The 17504-nt window shown below is 49.3% G+C and overlaps 1 protein-coding gene across 5 annotated transcripts in view; it reads right to left on the minus strand.

Annotated features, from left to right (window-relative positions):
• Positions 1-10055: 10055 nt before the first annotated feature.
• The window catches only part of ABCA7 (ATP binding cassette subfamily A member 7), a 54856-nt gene continuing 47407 nt past the window's right edge, over positions 10056-17504 (minus strand). For 3 of the 5 annotated variants that reach the window (XM_043977816.1, XM_043977815.1, XM_043977814.1), the window contains 9 exons: positions 17365-17497; positions 17165-17227; positions 15900-16006; positions 15151-15292; positions 12891-13025; positions 12119-12222; positions 11642-11734; positions 10684-10921; positions 10056-10503 (listed from right to left, as the gene is read on the minus strand). In XM_043977816.1, coding sequence (XP_043833751.1) covers positions 10360-10503; positions 10684-10921; positions 11642-11734; positions 12119-12222; positions 12891-13025; positions 15151-15292; positions 15900-16006; positions 17165-17227; positions 17365-17497 — 1159 coding nt within the window. In that variant the 3' untranslated portion in view covers positions 10056-10359. Of the gene's footprint in view, positions 10504-10683; positions 10922-11641; positions 11735-12118; positions 12223-12890; positions 13026-15150; positions 15293-15899; positions 16007-17164; positions 17228-17364; positions 17498-17504 lie in introns of those variants that run through there. The other 2 variants (XM_043977817.1, XR_006354153.1) reach the window with 2 other exon arrangements.

The raw sequence follows: 17504 nt of genomic DNA on the forward strand, positions 1-17504 counted from the left end.
GACCTCCTTCTGAGCTGGCCTCCTTCTATTTAATGAGGTATCTTTGGATCAGGTCATTCCACCAATACCCAAGCTGCCTCACCGTGGTCTCCCTCAGCTTCTTCCCTTATAATCGGCAATCTTAGCATGAAAGTCCTCTACACATGTTCTGCAGCATTGCCTCGATTACCGGCCCAGTTTCTGGTTTTATCAGACCTCTGATTTCATTAGTAGGGAACTCTAGGCGAGAAACCTTCCTTTACCAAAGCAGGTCAGCTCTTGTTCTGGGCCTTACAGTCTTAAAGAGCTGACTGGAAGCCTTGAGCTTAAGGTACTTGCTGGGTTACTCAGCTCATTTGTGTCAGAAGCAGGATTTGACCTGGGATCTTCCTAACCCTGAGGCTGGTTCTCTTCCCCCCAACTTCTTTCTTTCTTTTTTTTCTCTTTCTTTCTTTCTTTCTTTCTTTCTTTCTTTCTTTCTTTCTTTCTTTCTTTCTTTCTTTCTTTCTTTCTTTCTTTCTTTCTTTCTTTCTTTCTTTCTGCAGGGCAGTGAGGGTTAAGTGACTTGCCCAGGGTCACACAGCTAGTAAGTGTCAAGTGTCTGAGGTTGAATTTGAACTCAGGTCCTCCTGAATCGAGGGCACCTCCTAGCTGCCCCCCTCCCCATAACTTCTTTGTGGGTTGCAACCTCATAAGAGGTCATGTAATTGAATGAAGGGGTCAAAAAATTGGCAACCATAAAAATTTATGTATACCTATTTTATCTACCTATATGCCCAGGGTGGAGTAAGAATTTCTCCGGCAAAAAGGGGTCTTAAATGGAAAAAATTTAAGAAGCCCTGGTCTACACACTCTGTCTGACTGTCTCCCCGTCTAGTGAAGCTGCCAAAAAGTCTATGAAGTTAGTCTGGTAAGACCTGCTCTTTCTCTCTCTCTTTTTTTTTTTTTGTGGGGCACTGGGGGTTAAGTGACTTGCCCAGGGTCACACAGCTAGTAAGGGTCAAGTGTCTGAGGCCGGATTTGAACTCAGGTACTCTTGAATCCAGGGCCGGTACTTTATCCACTGTGCCACCTAGCCGCCCCCCTCTCTCTTTTTTTTAATCAATCAATTAATAAGCATTTATTAAGCACCTACTCTGCACCAGGCACCAAACTTGGGTGCTGGGAATACAAAGATAGAAGTGAAACAGTCCCTGCCTTCAAGGAACTTACAATCTATTGGTGTAGACAACATCCATATGTATTGGTCATATGCAAAATAGCTACAAGGTTATTTGAGGACAGGGAACTTAAAGGTTGGGGGCTCAGATAGAAGCTGGGACTTGAACTAAGTGTTGGAGGAGACTGGGGAATCTAAGAAGTAAAGGTGAGAAGGGAATCGATTCCAGGTGGGGAGCACAGCCCATGCAAAGACAGGGAGGTAGGAGATTAAGTTTCATGGATGAAGAATAGTATTAAGGCCTGTTTGACTGCACAGCAGGGTTCTGGTAGGCTTGGACCAGGTTTTAAAGGACATTAAATGTCAAACAGAAGAGTTTATATTTGATCTTAGGAGGTGATAGGGAGTTAGGTGGCATAGTGGACAGAGGGCTGGGCCTAAAGTTAGGAAGACTCATCCCCCTGAATTCAAATCTGGCCTCAGACACTTCCTTAGCTGTTTGACCCTGGGCAAGTCACTTAACCCTGCCTCAGTCTCCTCATCTGTAAAATTAATTAGAGAAGGCAATGGCAAACCACTCCAGTTGCTTTGCCAAGAAAATCCCAGCTGGGGTTACGAAGGGTCAGATACAACCGAAATGATTTGACAACAAAATGAGGAGCCACTGACATTTCCTCATCACTCCTTCCTTTTCCATGTTGCACCATCCCCTTAATGCCATGTTTTAGAATTTTGCCAGGAATGGAAGTCAAGCTCACTGGTCTAGAGTTGGCAGAATCTGCTCTGCTCTATTTTGGGGGGGGGCAGGGCAATAAGGGTTAAGTGACTTGCCCAGGGTCACACAGCTAGTAAGTGTCAAGTGTCTGAGACTGGATTTGAACTCACATCCTCCTGAATCCAAGGCCAGTGCTTTATCCATTGTGCCACCTAGCTGCCCCCTGCTCTATTTTTTGAGAACTGGCTCATTTGCCCCATGGTGCCCGAGTGCCCCCCTTCACTATCCATTTTCTGAATCCACATGCACACTGAAGCTCCTTTTTCCTCACTGAATCTCTATCTTCTCAGAGTCCCCATTTCTCTCTGAGTTTTCATCCCCTCAAGCCTCTCCCAAAGTCCCACCCTTGTCCCCTCTCCCAAAGTCTCAAATTCCATCCCTAAACTCACTCCAGCTCCTTGAACATTCATCTCTTCACAGAGTCCCTGCCCTTTCACCCATCTCCTTGATGTTACCTTTTTTTTTTTTTTTTTGTGAGGCAGTTGGGGTTAAGTCACCTGCCCAGGGTCATACAGCTAGTAAGTATCAAGTATCTGAGGTCAAATTTGAACTCAGGTCCTCCTGAATCCAGGGCCAGTGCTTTATCCACTGCACCACCTAGCTGCCCCTGATGTCACCTTTTACCCTTAGTGAACCACTGCCCTCCACCCTTTAGCTACTTACTAAGCCCCATCCCAATCACTGGGGGGCCTCCATCCACCTCACAGAGTCTCCCTCCCTCACTGAGTCTGTATCTTAATCATTAGGAGCCTCTATCCACCTCACAGAGCTCCTCCTCCTCTCATTGAGCCCCCGCCCAAATCACTGGGAGCCTCCATTCACCTCATAGAGTCTCCCTCCCTTCACTGAGTCCCAATCCATTCACTGAACCTTCATCCTCCTCAATGAACTCCCAGTCCTCACTAAAACCCACATTCTATCAATGAGTCTTTCTCCACCTCTCTGTACCCGCTCCCCTTTTCCTTCACTGGGCTACCCTCTCCCTCCCCCTCCTCCTAAGCCGGGTCCTCATTCCCCTGCTGAAGCCCCATCTATTTCAGAACAGCCCGTTCCCCGCTGTAAGCCCCTATGGCCCTGCTGAACCCTTGGAGCTCATATCTCAGAGGCTGCCAATTCGTCTGTCTGAGTCCCCACAGTGTGACCCTACCCAGAGGTCATAGGCCAGGGCTCCAGGCCCATTTCATCACCCTCCCCTCTCTTCCCCACTTCTCACTCACCGGACTTCTCTGAGCTTGCTGGGGCTGAGTGGGGCAGGTCCAGCCTCTCATCCAGGGACAGGCCCTCTGTACCCAGCACCAGAGCCCTTTCATGGCCTGGGGAGAAGGGGGAGGGAGGCTCCTGGGGTCAGCCCAGCTTCTTCTTGGAACATGGCTTAGACCTGGGGCCGGCAACCTTGGGCATTGTGGGACTGAGCCCACACTGTGAGGGGCTCCTGGTGTTTCCCGTGCCAGTCGCCCTCTTTGGTGCTCCCGGAAGGCCTTGGCAAAGCCTGGTCTCTACCAGCCCTGTGCCCTCCCCTCGCTCTGCTCAGCCTGGGTCAGGCAGGCAGCTGGCATCTGGGCAGGCGGATAAGGATTACTCTCCAGACTGAGAGCAGCTCCTTGGGATGCCCAGGTGGTGAGCTCATCTCTGAAGAAGTGCTCCCTCCCCCCCACTCCATGGAGACATGCCTGTTGCCATGAACACATGTCCCCAGGCCTAAACATACATGTATATACCACATGAACTCAAGAGTACATGCATGTGTAGCCAACATGCAAACAGAGAGACTTATGTAGGCATGAGTATATGTGTTTCCCTTCTTAAAAAATGTCACATGGGTGCCCTTTCCTTTCTTTTTTTTGTTTTGTTTTTGTGGGACAATGAGGGTTAAGTGACTTGCCCAGGGTCACACAGCTAATAAGTGTCAAGTGTCTGAGGTCAGAGTAGAACTCAGGTCCTCCTGAATCCAGGGCTGGTGCTTTATCTACTGTACCACCTAGCTGCCCCTCCTTTTCTTTCTTTTTAAAAAAATATCCCCATCATTTCCCAATGACTCCCCACTCTCAGCCAGCAGCACCCTCACCCACCTTGGAACAGACAATGCCAATTAAGCCAAACCAGCCAACACTTTGGCCGTGTCTGATGACATATGCCACGTGCCATCCCTGCAATCCACCATCTCTTTGCCCACAGGAAGAAGGCAAGCTTCCCTGCCAAGCCTTGATGAGTCACCACATTGAACAGAGCCCTGAAGTCTTCTCACACTTTTTTACTTGATATTATGCATAGGTATATTTGCATATATGCAAATATAAATAGCGCATGGAATTTAGAGCTAGAGGAGGCCTTAGCCATGGCATGGTAGAAAGAGTACTGCCTCTCCTGTCAAAAGTTCTAGGTTCAAATCTTGCCTCTGACACTTCCTACTTAAGTGACTTTAGGCAAGTCACCTCGTCTTTCTGTGCCTCAGTTTTCTCAAGGAGAAAGGGTTATACTAGATTGCTTCTGAAGTCCCTTCCATCTCTAGAACTATGATCTACTCCAATCCCTTTAGTTTATAGGAAAAACCCCCCCAAAACCCTGCTTTGCAAACCTTCAAACATCATGAAAATGGAAGTTATTATTGCTGATGTTGTCATGTGGCTATGAGGCAGAGTCCACCACAATCTCTGAAGAATTAAACTGGGCATCCCCTAGGTGGTCATCGAGAGAGGGCCGGGAGTGGACGATGCAGCGTATAAGGAAGGAAGGTCTACAAAAAAGCACCAGAGCAAAGGATACTATCAAAGAAATGTACACATGAACAAGAAAATGAGCCGGTCACACAGGGAGAGTGAGGGACTAGTGGTGGGTGGCCCAAGTGTTCCATTAGCACCTTCATAAGGTCAAGAGAACCCCAGAAAGTCCTACATCCAATAGGGTGGACCCTTTGTGGCCAAGTCAAGTCAAGGATTATTTACTAAGCACCTACTATGTACAAGGCAGTGGGCTAAGTGCTGGAGATATAAAGAATGACAAAAGATAGTCCCTGCCCTCAAGGAGCTCACCGGGTAATAGAGAAGACACCTTGTAAATTACCTTGTACAAACAAGGTATAAATATTGGAGATCATCAACTGAGAGAAGGTACTAGCATTAAACAGGGTAGACAAAGTCTTCCTGTAGAAGGGGGGATTTTAGCCGAGACTTGAAGGATTCCAGGGGAAGCCAGGAGGTAAAAAGGAAGGAAGGAAGAACATTCCAGGCACGGGGGATGGCCAGAGAAAATGCCCAGAGAACATTGACAAAGGTTGCCCAGGTTGTGGAATACTATTGTTCTGTAAGAATTGATGAGGGAGGTGGTTTCAGAAAAACCTGGGGAGACTTATATGAACTGATGCAAAGTGAAGTGAGCAGACCTGGAACATTGAGCACAATGACAGCAACATTGTAGCGATGATCAACTGTGAAAAATTTAGCTACCCTGCTCAATACAATGATCCACGACAATCTGAAAGGACTTACGGTGAAAAATGCTATCCATTCCCAGAGAGAGAACCGATGCACTCTGAGAGCAGATTGAAGCATATTTTTTTTCCCTTAAAATTTTTTTTTTTATAACATGGCTAACATGGAAATGTTTTGTATGTCACATATATAATTGATATCATATTGTTTTGCCTTCTCATTGGGTAGGGGAGGAGCTGGAGGGAGGCAGAGAATTTGGAATTCAATTTTTTTTGGGGGGACGGGGCAATGAGGGTTAAGTGACTTGCCTAGGGTTACACAGCTAGTAAGTGTCAAGTATCTGAAGTCAAATTTGAACTCAGGTCCTTCTGAATCCGGGGCTGGTGCTTTATCCACTGCACCACCTAGCTGCCTCCAGAAAGTCAAATTTTTTTGGGGGGGGGTGAGGCAATTGGGGTTAAGTGACTTACCCAGGGTCACACAGCTAGTAAGTGTCAAGAGTCTGAGGCCGGATTTGAACTCAGGGACTCCTGAATCCAAGGTCTATGCTTTATCCACTGCACCACCTAGCTGCCTCGAAATTCAAATTAAAAAAAATGAATGTTAAAAGGAATGAATGGATGGATGGATAGACAGACAGATAGATCAATAGATAAAAAGTTGCTGAAGATCAGCAGACATGGATAAGCACACTCTACTTCGCTGGAGGACTGGAGGTAATACCAACATGGATGAGATCACAGATCTTTGGGGAACTGGAGTCTTATCATCATTATTTTTTTGCACGTTCTCAACTTTTTGTTCAATGAGGCTCTGATAGAAATGGCCTTGGGACAAGTTTCCATACTGCTCTTGTAATGATTGGAATGACGCCACCTGCTGGAGACTTACTGTAGAAGAGTTCCGCCCATGAAGCGAAGGTCTTTGAGGGCAAGACCAGGAGTCTTTTCTTTGGCGTCAGGAAGTGACGCGGGCTAGTGGGAGGAAGAAGGAAGAGACTGGTGGCTCGGTCTCACTCGCTCTTTCCTTTGGACTCTGGTGGAGAGCGGAGCTAGAAATGAGCTCTCCCTTTAATAGATAGGAATCTAGGCCTTTCTCTCTCTCTTTACCAAATTCTTATTCTCCTTAATAAATGCTTAAAAGTCTAACTCTTGCTAAAGCTTATAATTTATTGGCGACCACTCATTAGATATTTTAGACAGACTAGCTAGAATTTTAGCCCTATACACTCTCATTCTGTTATGCACAGTAGTCAGAAAATTGTTGTGTGAGTAGGGCACATACAGGGCCACAGATTTGAGAGTGGTAGGGGCAGGCAGGGGGAACCTTGGGAACTCTCTAGTCCAACCCCATCATTTTACAGATAAGAAAATTAAAAGCAGGGAGGAGAATGATTTTGCAGAACCTATTTCAAATTGCTCACCTTCTCAATGGTGGTGGAAAGATGGGAGAGAGAGAGATAATCTGGTACTCAAAGTTAAAAAAAAAAAGAATGTTAAAAATTGTTTTTACATGTAATTGGGGGAAAGTAAAATATTGGAGCATTTTTTTTTTAAAGAGAAGAAATTATTTGTCTGACATCACACAGGTGGTCATTTTCAAAGGTGAGATTTTAACCCAGGACCTGACCGCAGAGGCACCATACCATACTGCCACCTAAAATGATTCATTTTTTGAAATTGAATAAAAAGATGAGGATTTGGGCTTATCTTCTGCAGACTCATTAAAAGCACCTATAGGACAAAGCTAATGGCAGATAGGATGATGGGACCACATGTACCTCATCCTGACCCCATGTGAGTTTAAAAAATGTCTTTAATTATTTCTTTTATTTTCTTATTTCTTCTTTTTCTTCCTTCTTTATTTTTTTACTCCTATATTTTGAGAGCTTTTCACTTGAAATTTGAAGGTAATGAGTGCTTGGAACAGCAGTATCTATTAGAAAGGTAACTCTTTGATAAAGGGCAGCTCTCTAGGAAGGGGAGGGGAGGGATACTGAGGAAATCCATAAGATATCCATAAGACTCTTAAAACGGCATTGTTATTATTATTATTATTATTTTTTTTTTTTTGGTGAGGCAATTGGGGTTAAGTGACTTGTCCAGGGTCACCCAGCTAGTAAGTATCAAGTGTCTGAGGTCAGATTTGAACTCAGGTCCTCCTGACTCCAGGGCGGGTGCTTTACCCACTGCGCCACCTAGCTGCCCCAAAACATCATCGTTCTTAAAGTTTTGTGGCCCAGTGCTATGTGCAGATGATGATGATGACCGCAGATGAGGAAATGGGAGTTCAGAAAGGGAAAGGCACTTGCTCAATGTCACACAGCTCTTACATGGGAGAGCCAAAATTGGAACCCAGGTTTTCTGACTTCAAATACAGTACTCTACTAAGGACTGGGGAGCAGGATGGGGGGTGGGGGAAGGGAAAAAGAGAAAGAGGGCGCAGACACCAAACTCGAGTCTTTAGTTCCAGTGGTGGCTGCATCAGGTGATTAGGGATGGAAATGTCAGGTCTCTGAGCCCAGGGATTGAAGTCTCAGATGCTCAGAGGGCTGAGGCCATCAGATGGAGTTGTCCCAAAACCCCGGATTTCAGAGGTTTAGAAAAGAAACCTTTCAGCCTCAATTTTCCCTTTAGTAAAATAGGGATAATACTAGAACCTACCTCCCAGTGTTGGTTTATATATATATATACATATATATATATATATATATATTTTTGGGGGGCAATGAGGGTTAAGAGACTTGCCCAGGGTCATCCAGCTAGTAAGTGTCAAGTGTCTGAGGCTGGATTTGAACTCAGGTCCTCCTGAATCCAGGGCCAGTGCTTTATCCACTGCACCACCTAGTTCCCACCCCACCCCCAAATGACATGGCTGTAAAGTGCCTTACAAACCATAAAGTGCTATATAAGTGCTAGTTGTTTATTATTATTGTTATTATTGTTATTATTGTTATTATTATTGACAGTGAAGGCCTTGGGGCTGAAGGCCCTGATCCCCTGGGAACTGGCCCTGAATTAGGAAGGCCACAGGACTAAGGGCTGGGTCCCTCACACAAGCATGTGCACATGAACTCTTTTAAAAAAATTTTAAACAATTTTAATAGTATTTTATTTCCTCCAATTATATGTCAAGATAATTTTTAGCATTTTTATAAGATTTTGAGTTTTAAATTTTTATAAGATTTTGAGTTTTAAATTTTCTCCCTCCTTCCCCTCCCCTCTTCCTAAAATGGTAGGCAATATGATATAGGTTATATAGCACATGAACTCTTTTTTTTTGTTTTTTTTGTTTTTTTGCGGGGCAATGGGGGTTAAGTGACTTGCCCATGGTCACACAGCTAGTAAGTGTCAAGTGTCTGAGGCCGGATTTGAACTCAGGTCCTCCTGACTCCAAGGCTGGTGCTAGTCACTTAACTTTTTTAAGGCCACAGTTTCCTTGTCTGTAAAAATGGGGCTGGGGCAGCTAGGTGGCGCAGCAGATAAAGCACCGGCCCTGGATTCAGGAGGACCTGAGTTCAAATTTGGCCTCAGACACTTGACATTTACTAACTGTGTGACCTTGGGCAAGTCACTTAACCCTCATTGCCCCGGAAAAAAAAATGGGACTGGCACTGCCTATGTTGGGGGCTGTTGTGAGGAAATCACTTTGTAAGCCTCAAAGATCTATGGCAATGGGGGTGGTTGTTATTGTTGCTTTGTAGATAATGTACCTATATACAGATACACACACAGACACATACAGAAAGGCCCACAAACGTATACAAATAACTGTATGGGCAGATGATAACAGGATTTGGAGATGGGAAGGACTTCTGTGACCAATTCATCCAAATGCTTCATTTTACATAAAGGGGAACTGAGGCAGAGTGGGCTATCCATCTTCTGAGGGTTTCTGTGGACCCCAAATGCAATACATGAGACTTGTCAGCAAAGAAAGCTAATTTGAGCTAAGCCCAACAAAAAGAGAGGCACTGTGTCCAGCACTGGGGAGGGGAGGGTCTGCCCTGGCTGGACCACATCTGGTCCCTTGTGTTTGATTTGGAGGACCACAGTTTGGGAAGGACAAAGCGGGTAATCAGGAAGAGCGGTTGAAGAAACTGGGAAAGTTTGGGCTGGAGAAGACTAAGGGAGGGAGGGAAGGATGGATGGATGGAGAGAAGGATGGGGCGGGGCATGATCGCTTTGTTCCAGTATCTGATGGGCGGTCACATGGAAAGGGGGTTAATTTATTCTGCATGGCCCCAGAGGACAGGACCAGAATGATTTAAGGGGAGGGGGCATTAGGGGTTACAAAAAGGCCAAGTTCACTTCGACATCAGGAAAATCTGCCCATGGGTCAGGCTGACCTGCTAAAAGGGAATGGGCTGAATCAGGAAGCCATGGGTCTCCCCTCATGGGTGGTCTCTGAGCAGGGGCCGGATGACCACTGTGGGAGGCTGTAATGGATAAGGGTGTGTGTGTCTGAGGACAGCGGGGCAGAAAACTCCCCAAGCTCCCATCCATCACTGAGACCTGCTGCTTCTGGGACTTGTCCGAGGTCACACAGGCCAGGATTAGAACCTGGGCCCTCATATTCCAAATCTAGGGCTCCCTCCCTTGCAGCATGCTGCCCCCCAAACACACAGGAACATATGAATACATACATGTAGACATACACTGTCAGGCCCTCCTATACGCACACATTTGAGACATTCCAAGGGATCTTTTGTTTCTTTTATTTGGGGGAAGGGTGTGTGGAGAGAGTCCCCTGGGGCCTTGGGCTCACACAGTGGGAAGCCGAAGCAGCAGGTCCCCTTTGGGAGGGGGTCCTCGGAGCCATTTCCTTTTGCTCGCTGCCTAGCCTCTTGCTAGGCTGGACAAGGGGGCCCCATAGGGGCTGGGAGGGGAAGAGACAGGAGACAAGTGGTAGCAGCTGCCCCAGGACAGGGATGGCACAAAGTTCCCTCCTCCCACCCTGTGGAGAGCAGGCTGGCCCCTGGCTGGAGGGTCCACTTGTGCGTCTATCCACCTGTAGGATCAGACCAAGCTTTCAGCCACACTGGTATCCTCCAGAAAGCAGCTGACCCTGTGGGGGACTCGGGCACTGGGCCGGGTGCAGGGAGAGGCCGGCTTCCCGAGGCTGTCCTCCTCCCCTTGGTCCTTTGCGAAATAGACAAACACCTGAGGGAACAGGATGGGGGGGGGCAGTTAGAGGAGGCCAGAGTCAGTGGACACAGGGGTCGGAGAGGGGCGAGGGGCGTTAGTGAAGGCTTCTTGGAGGAGGTGGCTGTGAGCAGGGGTCCCTGAATGACAGGCAGTATCCAGAATGACTCTACCCTCCCACGCAGTCTGTTCTCAGACCTGGTCGAGTGTGGTCTGGGTCACAGAGAAGTCTTCAATGCCCAGGTGGGGGCTGTGCATGGCCAGTTCACTGAAAAGGCGGGCCAGTGGGCAGTGCCCGGCGGGCAGCTGATAGCGCAGCAGGCAGCCATGGTGTTCCTTGAGCAGGGCTCCGGGGAAAGAGGCCTCCATGAAATCCTGGGCAGGCCCTGGGTGCAAGGTGGGTACCCGCAGGGACACCGTGTAGCCCTCTCCAAACCTGTGGGAAGTGCCATGCTCTGGCTGAGCCCATGCCCAGTCTCCTCCTCGGCCCGTGGCCAGAGAAACAATCACTCTAAGGAGCGTCACGTGGGAGAAGAGTCAGGCTCCCTCTGCTTGGCCCCAGAAGGGACCATTGGGTTGGGACTGAAGTCACAGGGAGGAAGATTTAGGACTGATGTAATATAAACAATAGGTGCTTAATAATTAAGGCTGTCTTAAAGTGTAATGGGGCTAAATCCAGCCTCAGACACTTGACACTTACTAGCTGTGTGACCCTGGGAAAGTCACTTAACCCTCATTGCCCTGACCCCCCCCCCAAAAAAAAAGTGTAATGGGCTGCCTTGGGAGGTAGGTAATGAGCTCCCTGTCACTGGAGACCTTTAAGGAAGGTCTGGATGACCTCGTGTTGGGCGGGCTGGAGGGGACATTCTTGGACTAGAGGGTGGTCCCTGGGGGTGCTTTTAGTTCAGTGATTCTGATTCTGGGCCTCAGCAACATTAGTCAGGGCAGCCCGGAGGCGGGATAAGCCTCCTTACCTGTTCTTTTTTTTTTTTTTTTTGGTTTTGTTTTGTTTTGTGAGGCAATTGGGGTTAAGTGACTTGCCCAGGGTCACACAGCTAGTAAGTGTGTAAGGTGTCTGAGGCCGGATTTAAACTCAGGTCCTCCTGAATCCAGGGCTGGTGCTCTATCCACTGTGCCACCTAGCTGCCCTCCTTACCTGTTCTTAAGATGCTGGGCACTGCCCAGGCACTGGAAACGCCCATTCACCATGATGGCCAAGCGAGTACAGAGCGCCTCACACTCTTCCATGCTACCAGGACAGTGTAGGACAGGGGAGGGGCAGGGGGAAGGCCAGAGGTCAATCTCCAGAGGCCTGAGGCCTGAGCCCTCAGCTTCCTCCAGCCTCCACTGAACCCAACAGATGTAATTTATTGTACCTGTTCCCTTCCAGGCCCCTCCTGTAGAATCACGTGCCCCCCCCCCTCCTCTCTCCCAACCAAGGCCCCCTTTTCCTGAGAATCTATTCCCTCAACCCTACCCCGCCCCCAACTGCTCCTTCCTTCACTACAGGCTCTCATCCTCCATCTAGTGATTTCTTCCCTTCAGTCTTCTTCACAGACACAGGCAGACACACCCCTCCACACACACACACACACACACACACACACACACACACACACACACACCCTCCTACCTGTGTGAGGTAAGCACTACAGAGCGTCCCTCCTTGATGACACCCAGGACACTGTTCCAGAGGAAGCGACGGGCTCGGGGGTCCATTCCTGTGGTTGGCTCGTCCTTGGGGGCAGAGGCCCAGGAAGGGGGCATCAAACAATCAAACCAGACTGGTGATGTGCCCAGTCCTCCACTCCTGCCTTATATCTCTGCAGACTGAGAGGTCCTGTCCCAGTCTCCTCCACACAGGCAAAGACCTCTCCTCGGGTGGGATGGGGAGAAGCCCATTCAAATCCTCCTTATCTCCTACTTCCCTTTCTCCCACTCCCTCACAGAATCTCTGGATTCTGAGTTGAAATGACCTGAAATCTAGTCCAACCTCTTCATTTTACATCTGGGGAAACCAAGGCCTACAGAGGGGAAGTGACTGGACCAAGGTCATACTGGCTGGAGCCAGAACTCAAATCCAAGTCTCCTTCTACTACGATGTCTTATCACCTCATCCAATGCTCCTACCTGATAGATGGGGAAACTGAGGCCCGAGAGAGAAACAGACTTGTCAACTAGCCACAGTGATGACTATGATGGAGCAAAGAACCACCTCCGCTCTCACTTCTGAAGGAGGCAGTGGGTCAGTGAGGCTCCGGGCTTGAGGCTAAGAATTCCTGGGTCTGGTCTTGCTCCATGCCTCAGTTTCCCTAATTCTCAAATCAGGCAATGACCCCCAAAGAGGGGATTTGTGAGTCTGGAGGATTCTTTTCTGCTCTCCAAGCATGACCCCAGTGACTCACAAGGAAGATGACAGGCGGTCCTCCCACCAGGGCAATGGCCGTGGACAGCTTCCTTTTGTTCCCGCCGCTGTAGCCACCCGAGGGCTGGTCTGCGTACTGTAGCAGCCCTAGCTTGGTCAGGCCCCACTGGGCCACCTGCCAATGGGAGAGACCATGACGAGCCCACCCTGGGGTCAGGGGGCTCTGAGTGGGCTCCCAAAGCAGGGCTGGAGGCCAGGTTCAGGACCACAGGGGAGGTAGATGGGGGGGTATGGGGGGAAGTGTGGTAGAAACCGCCTGTGAGAGATGCTAAAAAAGCAATTCCTTTATGAACAAGACCAATGTCATGTCTTCCTTTGTGTGGTGCAATGGAAAGAGCCCTGGAATTTGGACTCAAGAGATCTGGGCTCAAATCCTGGCTTTTACTAGCTGTGTGACCTTGGGCAAGTCCTTTCCCCTCTATGAGGTGAAATCTGTAAAATGAGAGTATTGATACTTGTGTGCTCTATGCCTCCTCCCAAAGGCAGGCATTTTGTAACCCTAAGAGTTCTGGGGAAATGGACCTTTTACAAAAGACAACAACAAAAACCCTACTAATAAAATGACCTGCAGGCACCCAGTGAGCCTTAGCCAACCTCCTTGTTCAATACCTGGCAGTGGTATGAGGGACCCTGAGAAAGCCAACGTCTGGCGGGGTTACCAAGCAGGAATGTCCTCAGGCCTGGGCCCAGCAAAGGGCTGGTAGGCCTGTGGACCATGGAGCAGCCTGCAGTGCATTTCCCTTTTCACCTGCCTGATTTCCTTCAAAGCTCAGTCCAAATTCTGAGGCCCCTTCTCTGAGAGGCTTTTCTTTCTTTCTTTCTTTCTTTCTTTCTTTCTTTCTTTCTTTCTTTCTTTCTTTCTTTCTTTCTTTCTTTCTTTCTTTCTTTCTTTCTTTCTTTCTTTCTTTCTTTCTTGCAGGACAATGAGGGTTAAGTGACTTGCCCAGGGTCACACAGCTAGTAAGTGTCAAGTGTCTGAGGTCAGATTTGAACTCAGGTCCTCCTGAATCCAGGACTAGTGCTTTATCCAAAGTGCCACCTAGTTGCCCCCCTGAGAGGCCTTTCTTGATGTTCCCTCCCCACCTCCCCACCTAGTTGTTCGTGCCTTTTCCAAATGAGCTTGCATCTGTTTTGCATGGAGTTGGGGTCTCCCTGGACCGATTCTTTGAGAGAAGGCAGTGTTTCATGTTTGATTTTGCCTCCTCAATGCCTGGTAGATAGTAGGTGACTGATCAATGCTTATTTCTTGGTTGGTTACCAGAAGGGTGGCCCTCAGTGATGGATTATCTTGGCCCAGGCAATTCAGGAAGCAATTGAGTGAGGCTTATACCTGTGGTGGGCTCATCCTTGGGGCAGAGGCCTGGGGACTGGGCTAAGAATGGGCCCAGGTGTCCACTCCCACACTGCATCCCTGCAGAGCAGGTAGGGTCCCCATGGGCTGGGGTTCCCCCAAAGACAATGGGGATAGTACTTTCACGTTTGTAAAGCGTTTTTACACAGATTTATCTCACTGGCTCCTGACACCCACCCTGTGAGCTAAGCTAAGCAGGGCTAGGGTTATTCCCTAATTCCACTTTATACTTGTGAAACGGATGCTTGGTGAAGGGAAATTACTTGTCTAAGGTCCTGCGGCAAGTGGCAAAGGCAGGATTTGAACCCAGCTCTCCTGGTTCCAAATCCAAGGTTCTGTCCATGGTGCCATGCTGCATCCTGGATGCTGGCCATCTCCCATGAGCAGTAGTAACTCTGTGTGTGTGTGTGTGTGTGTGTGTGTGTGTGTGACAGAGACAGAGAGACTGACTGTATATGTTGTGTGTGTGCATGTGAGACTGTGTCTCTGTGTGTGTGTTTCCATAAATAAATCTTTTTTTTTTGGTTGGGCAATGAGGGTTAAGTGACTTGCTCAGGGTCACACAGCTAGTAAGTGTCACGTTTTTGAGGCTGAATTTGAATTCAGGTCCTCTTGAATCCACTGCACCACCTAGCTGCCCCTCCATAAGTAAGTCTTAACTGAAACTGGAGAATGAAGCCTTCATCATTAGGATGCTGGTATCTCGATGTAGAGTCCCGTGCTTTGCTCCTTGGTTTGTACCATAGGACTGAGCTAACACTGTGCTTGTGGGAAGTCTGAGGGGCTGGTCCAGGGAGGGGGTATAGGGCAGTGGCAGAGGCAGGGAGGAGGTTGAGGGTTCTTTGGGGGCTCAGAGTTATTGAGAAACAGGGCACCCTGGGGGACTTACCTGGGCAACCTCTCCCTCAGGGACCCCCCGGAGTCGGGAGAAAAATTCCAGATGCTCCCGGCCAGTCAACAGTTCTGTGATAGCGTCAAACTGGGGGCAATAGCCCATGTGGCTCTGGGCCGCCTGCAGGTCACTCAGGATGCTGTGGAGTAGGCGGGGGTGGGGGAGGGTACAAGGAGCGGCAGAGGGATGGAGAGGGAAGGATGAGAGGCAAAGAAGGGGACACACAAGGATGGAGAGAGAAGGTTGGAGCATAAGACAGGAGTCATGGGAAAGGGGAGATGGATGGGATGCAGGAGAATGGGGAGGAGCATTGGGAGACAGGGGAGGGGGGAGGGACTAAGGGCATGAGAGATCAGGAGGGGGAACAGAGGCATAGGGGAGAGAGGGAGGGGAGGTGGGGGACAGAGGGATAGGAGATAGAGAAAGAAGGATACAGAGATGGGGGGATAGGGGAAGGGGGATGGGAGAGGAGGGGCCCAGAGGCATGAGGGAAAGAAGTTCAGGAAGCGGGGTGAGGCCAGCAGGAAGGGCAGACCGATGATGGAAGGCTAGGGGATAGAGGGTTGGGGGCTGCACTAGCCAGAGGGAGCCCAAAGAGGGGGATGCAGTTTGGCCCCGAGGGCAGAAGCCCTTTTGGTGGGTGCCAGGCCCTTCTGTCGCCTAGCAACAGTCAAGGATCTTTGGGAGAGGGGCATCCCCCCGACCCCGCCCCAGCCTCCCTCCATTGGGGCTCCCCCTTTCCTCACCTGTAGCCCATGAGGATGGCCTCGCCCCCACTCATCGGGGTATCCCCTGTCACCATGCGGAACGTGGACGTCTTCCCTGCCCCATTTACCCCCAGAAGCCCAAAACACTACAGAGAGGAAGAGGGAGGGGGAGGGGGGGAGAGGGAGGGAGAGACACAGACACAGAGACACAGAGACACAGAGACAGAAACAGAGACATAGAGAAACAGTGATGGAGACACAGAGACAGAGAGACAGAGAGAAAGAGAAAGAAAAGGAGTCAAACCATAACTCTATATTTCTTTTCTTTTTTGTTGTTGTTGTTGAAGCAATTGGGGTTAAGTGACTTGCCCAGGGTCACACAGCTAGTAAGTGTTAAGGGTCTGAGGCCTCTTGAATCTAGGGCCGGTGCTCTATCCCCTGTGCCACCTAGCTGCCCTACTCTATATTTCTAGCCCCAGTTTCTAGCCCTGCCTTCTGGGAACCTCCATCCTGATACCCCACAGGCATGTCAAACTCAATGTGTACCAACTGGAACTCATTCCATTTGCCCACACCTACCCTTCCTCTAGACTTCCAGAATACTGCAGAACCATAGAACCATCCCTGACCCTTCTCTCTCCCTTAACCCATGGATCCAGCGAGTTGTCAAGTCCTGTGGAATCTATCTCCCCAACATCTCTCCCATCCGTCACTCCCTCTCTCCACTCATAAAGGCTCCATCCCCATCACCTCTCACCTGGACTGTTGTCAGCCTCTTGGCCTGATCTCTCTCTGCTCTGATCCAACCCTCACACAGTGGACAAACTGATTAAGTAAAGGTCCAACCATCTCACTCCCTTCCTCAAAAAATCTTGCATGGTTCCCTACTGCATCCTTTACTTGGCATTCAATGCCTCTATGGCCCTGCCTCCTAGTGGGCGTTCACATGCCCTCTCTGCTCCAGTCCAGTTGGCTCACTTGCTGTGGTCTGGGCACTCAAGGAGTTCTATCTTCCACCCATGAGCCTTGCACTAGCAGAGGAGCCCCCTCTTCGCCTCCTCTGCAGAATCCTTAGCTGTGTCCTAGGCTCAGCTCAGGTGCTTGCTGCCTGTCCCGTCAGACCTGTCCTGGTTCCCGCAGCTATTAACATTTTGTTCTTACTAAATATTGATTGGACTGGATTGATGAACTAGACCTTGAGCTCCAATTTCCTCATTTATAAAACAGGGATGATAAACACTTGGGCTGCCCGCGTGACCTGATAGGGCTATCTGGGAAACATGCATGTAACTGCTTATCCTCACCTCCCCCGGGGGGATCCCCACGCACAGGTGGTCCACGGCTGGCTTCTTCTGGCCCGGGTATATCTGGCAAAGGGGGGGGGGAGAAGGAGGGAACAGAGGAAGCCATTGCAGACACATCCACAGATGCTTGTGAAGACTCAGATGTACCTGCCCCAGGGCTCCTGCTTCCCCCCCCCCCCAGTCTCACAGCAGCCCCTGACCTTGGTCAGGTCCTTCAGCACCAGGACATCTCCCTGGGTGGCCCCCTGCTGAACCCGTTCCCGTTCCAGTCTCACGTCCTCATCTTCTTCCTGGTTCTCCTCTCTCAGAAGGAGCTGAGGCCCCAGGGACCATCTGGGGG

This window comes from Dromiciops gliroides, chromosome 1 (genome assembly GCF_019393635.1).
Source record: "Dromiciops gliroides isolate mDroGli1 chromosome 1, mDroGli1.pri, whole genome shotgun sequence".
Classification (NCBI taxonomy): Eukaryota; Metazoa; Chordata; class Mammalia; order Microbiotheria; family Microbiotheriidae; genus Dromiciops; species Dromiciops gliroides.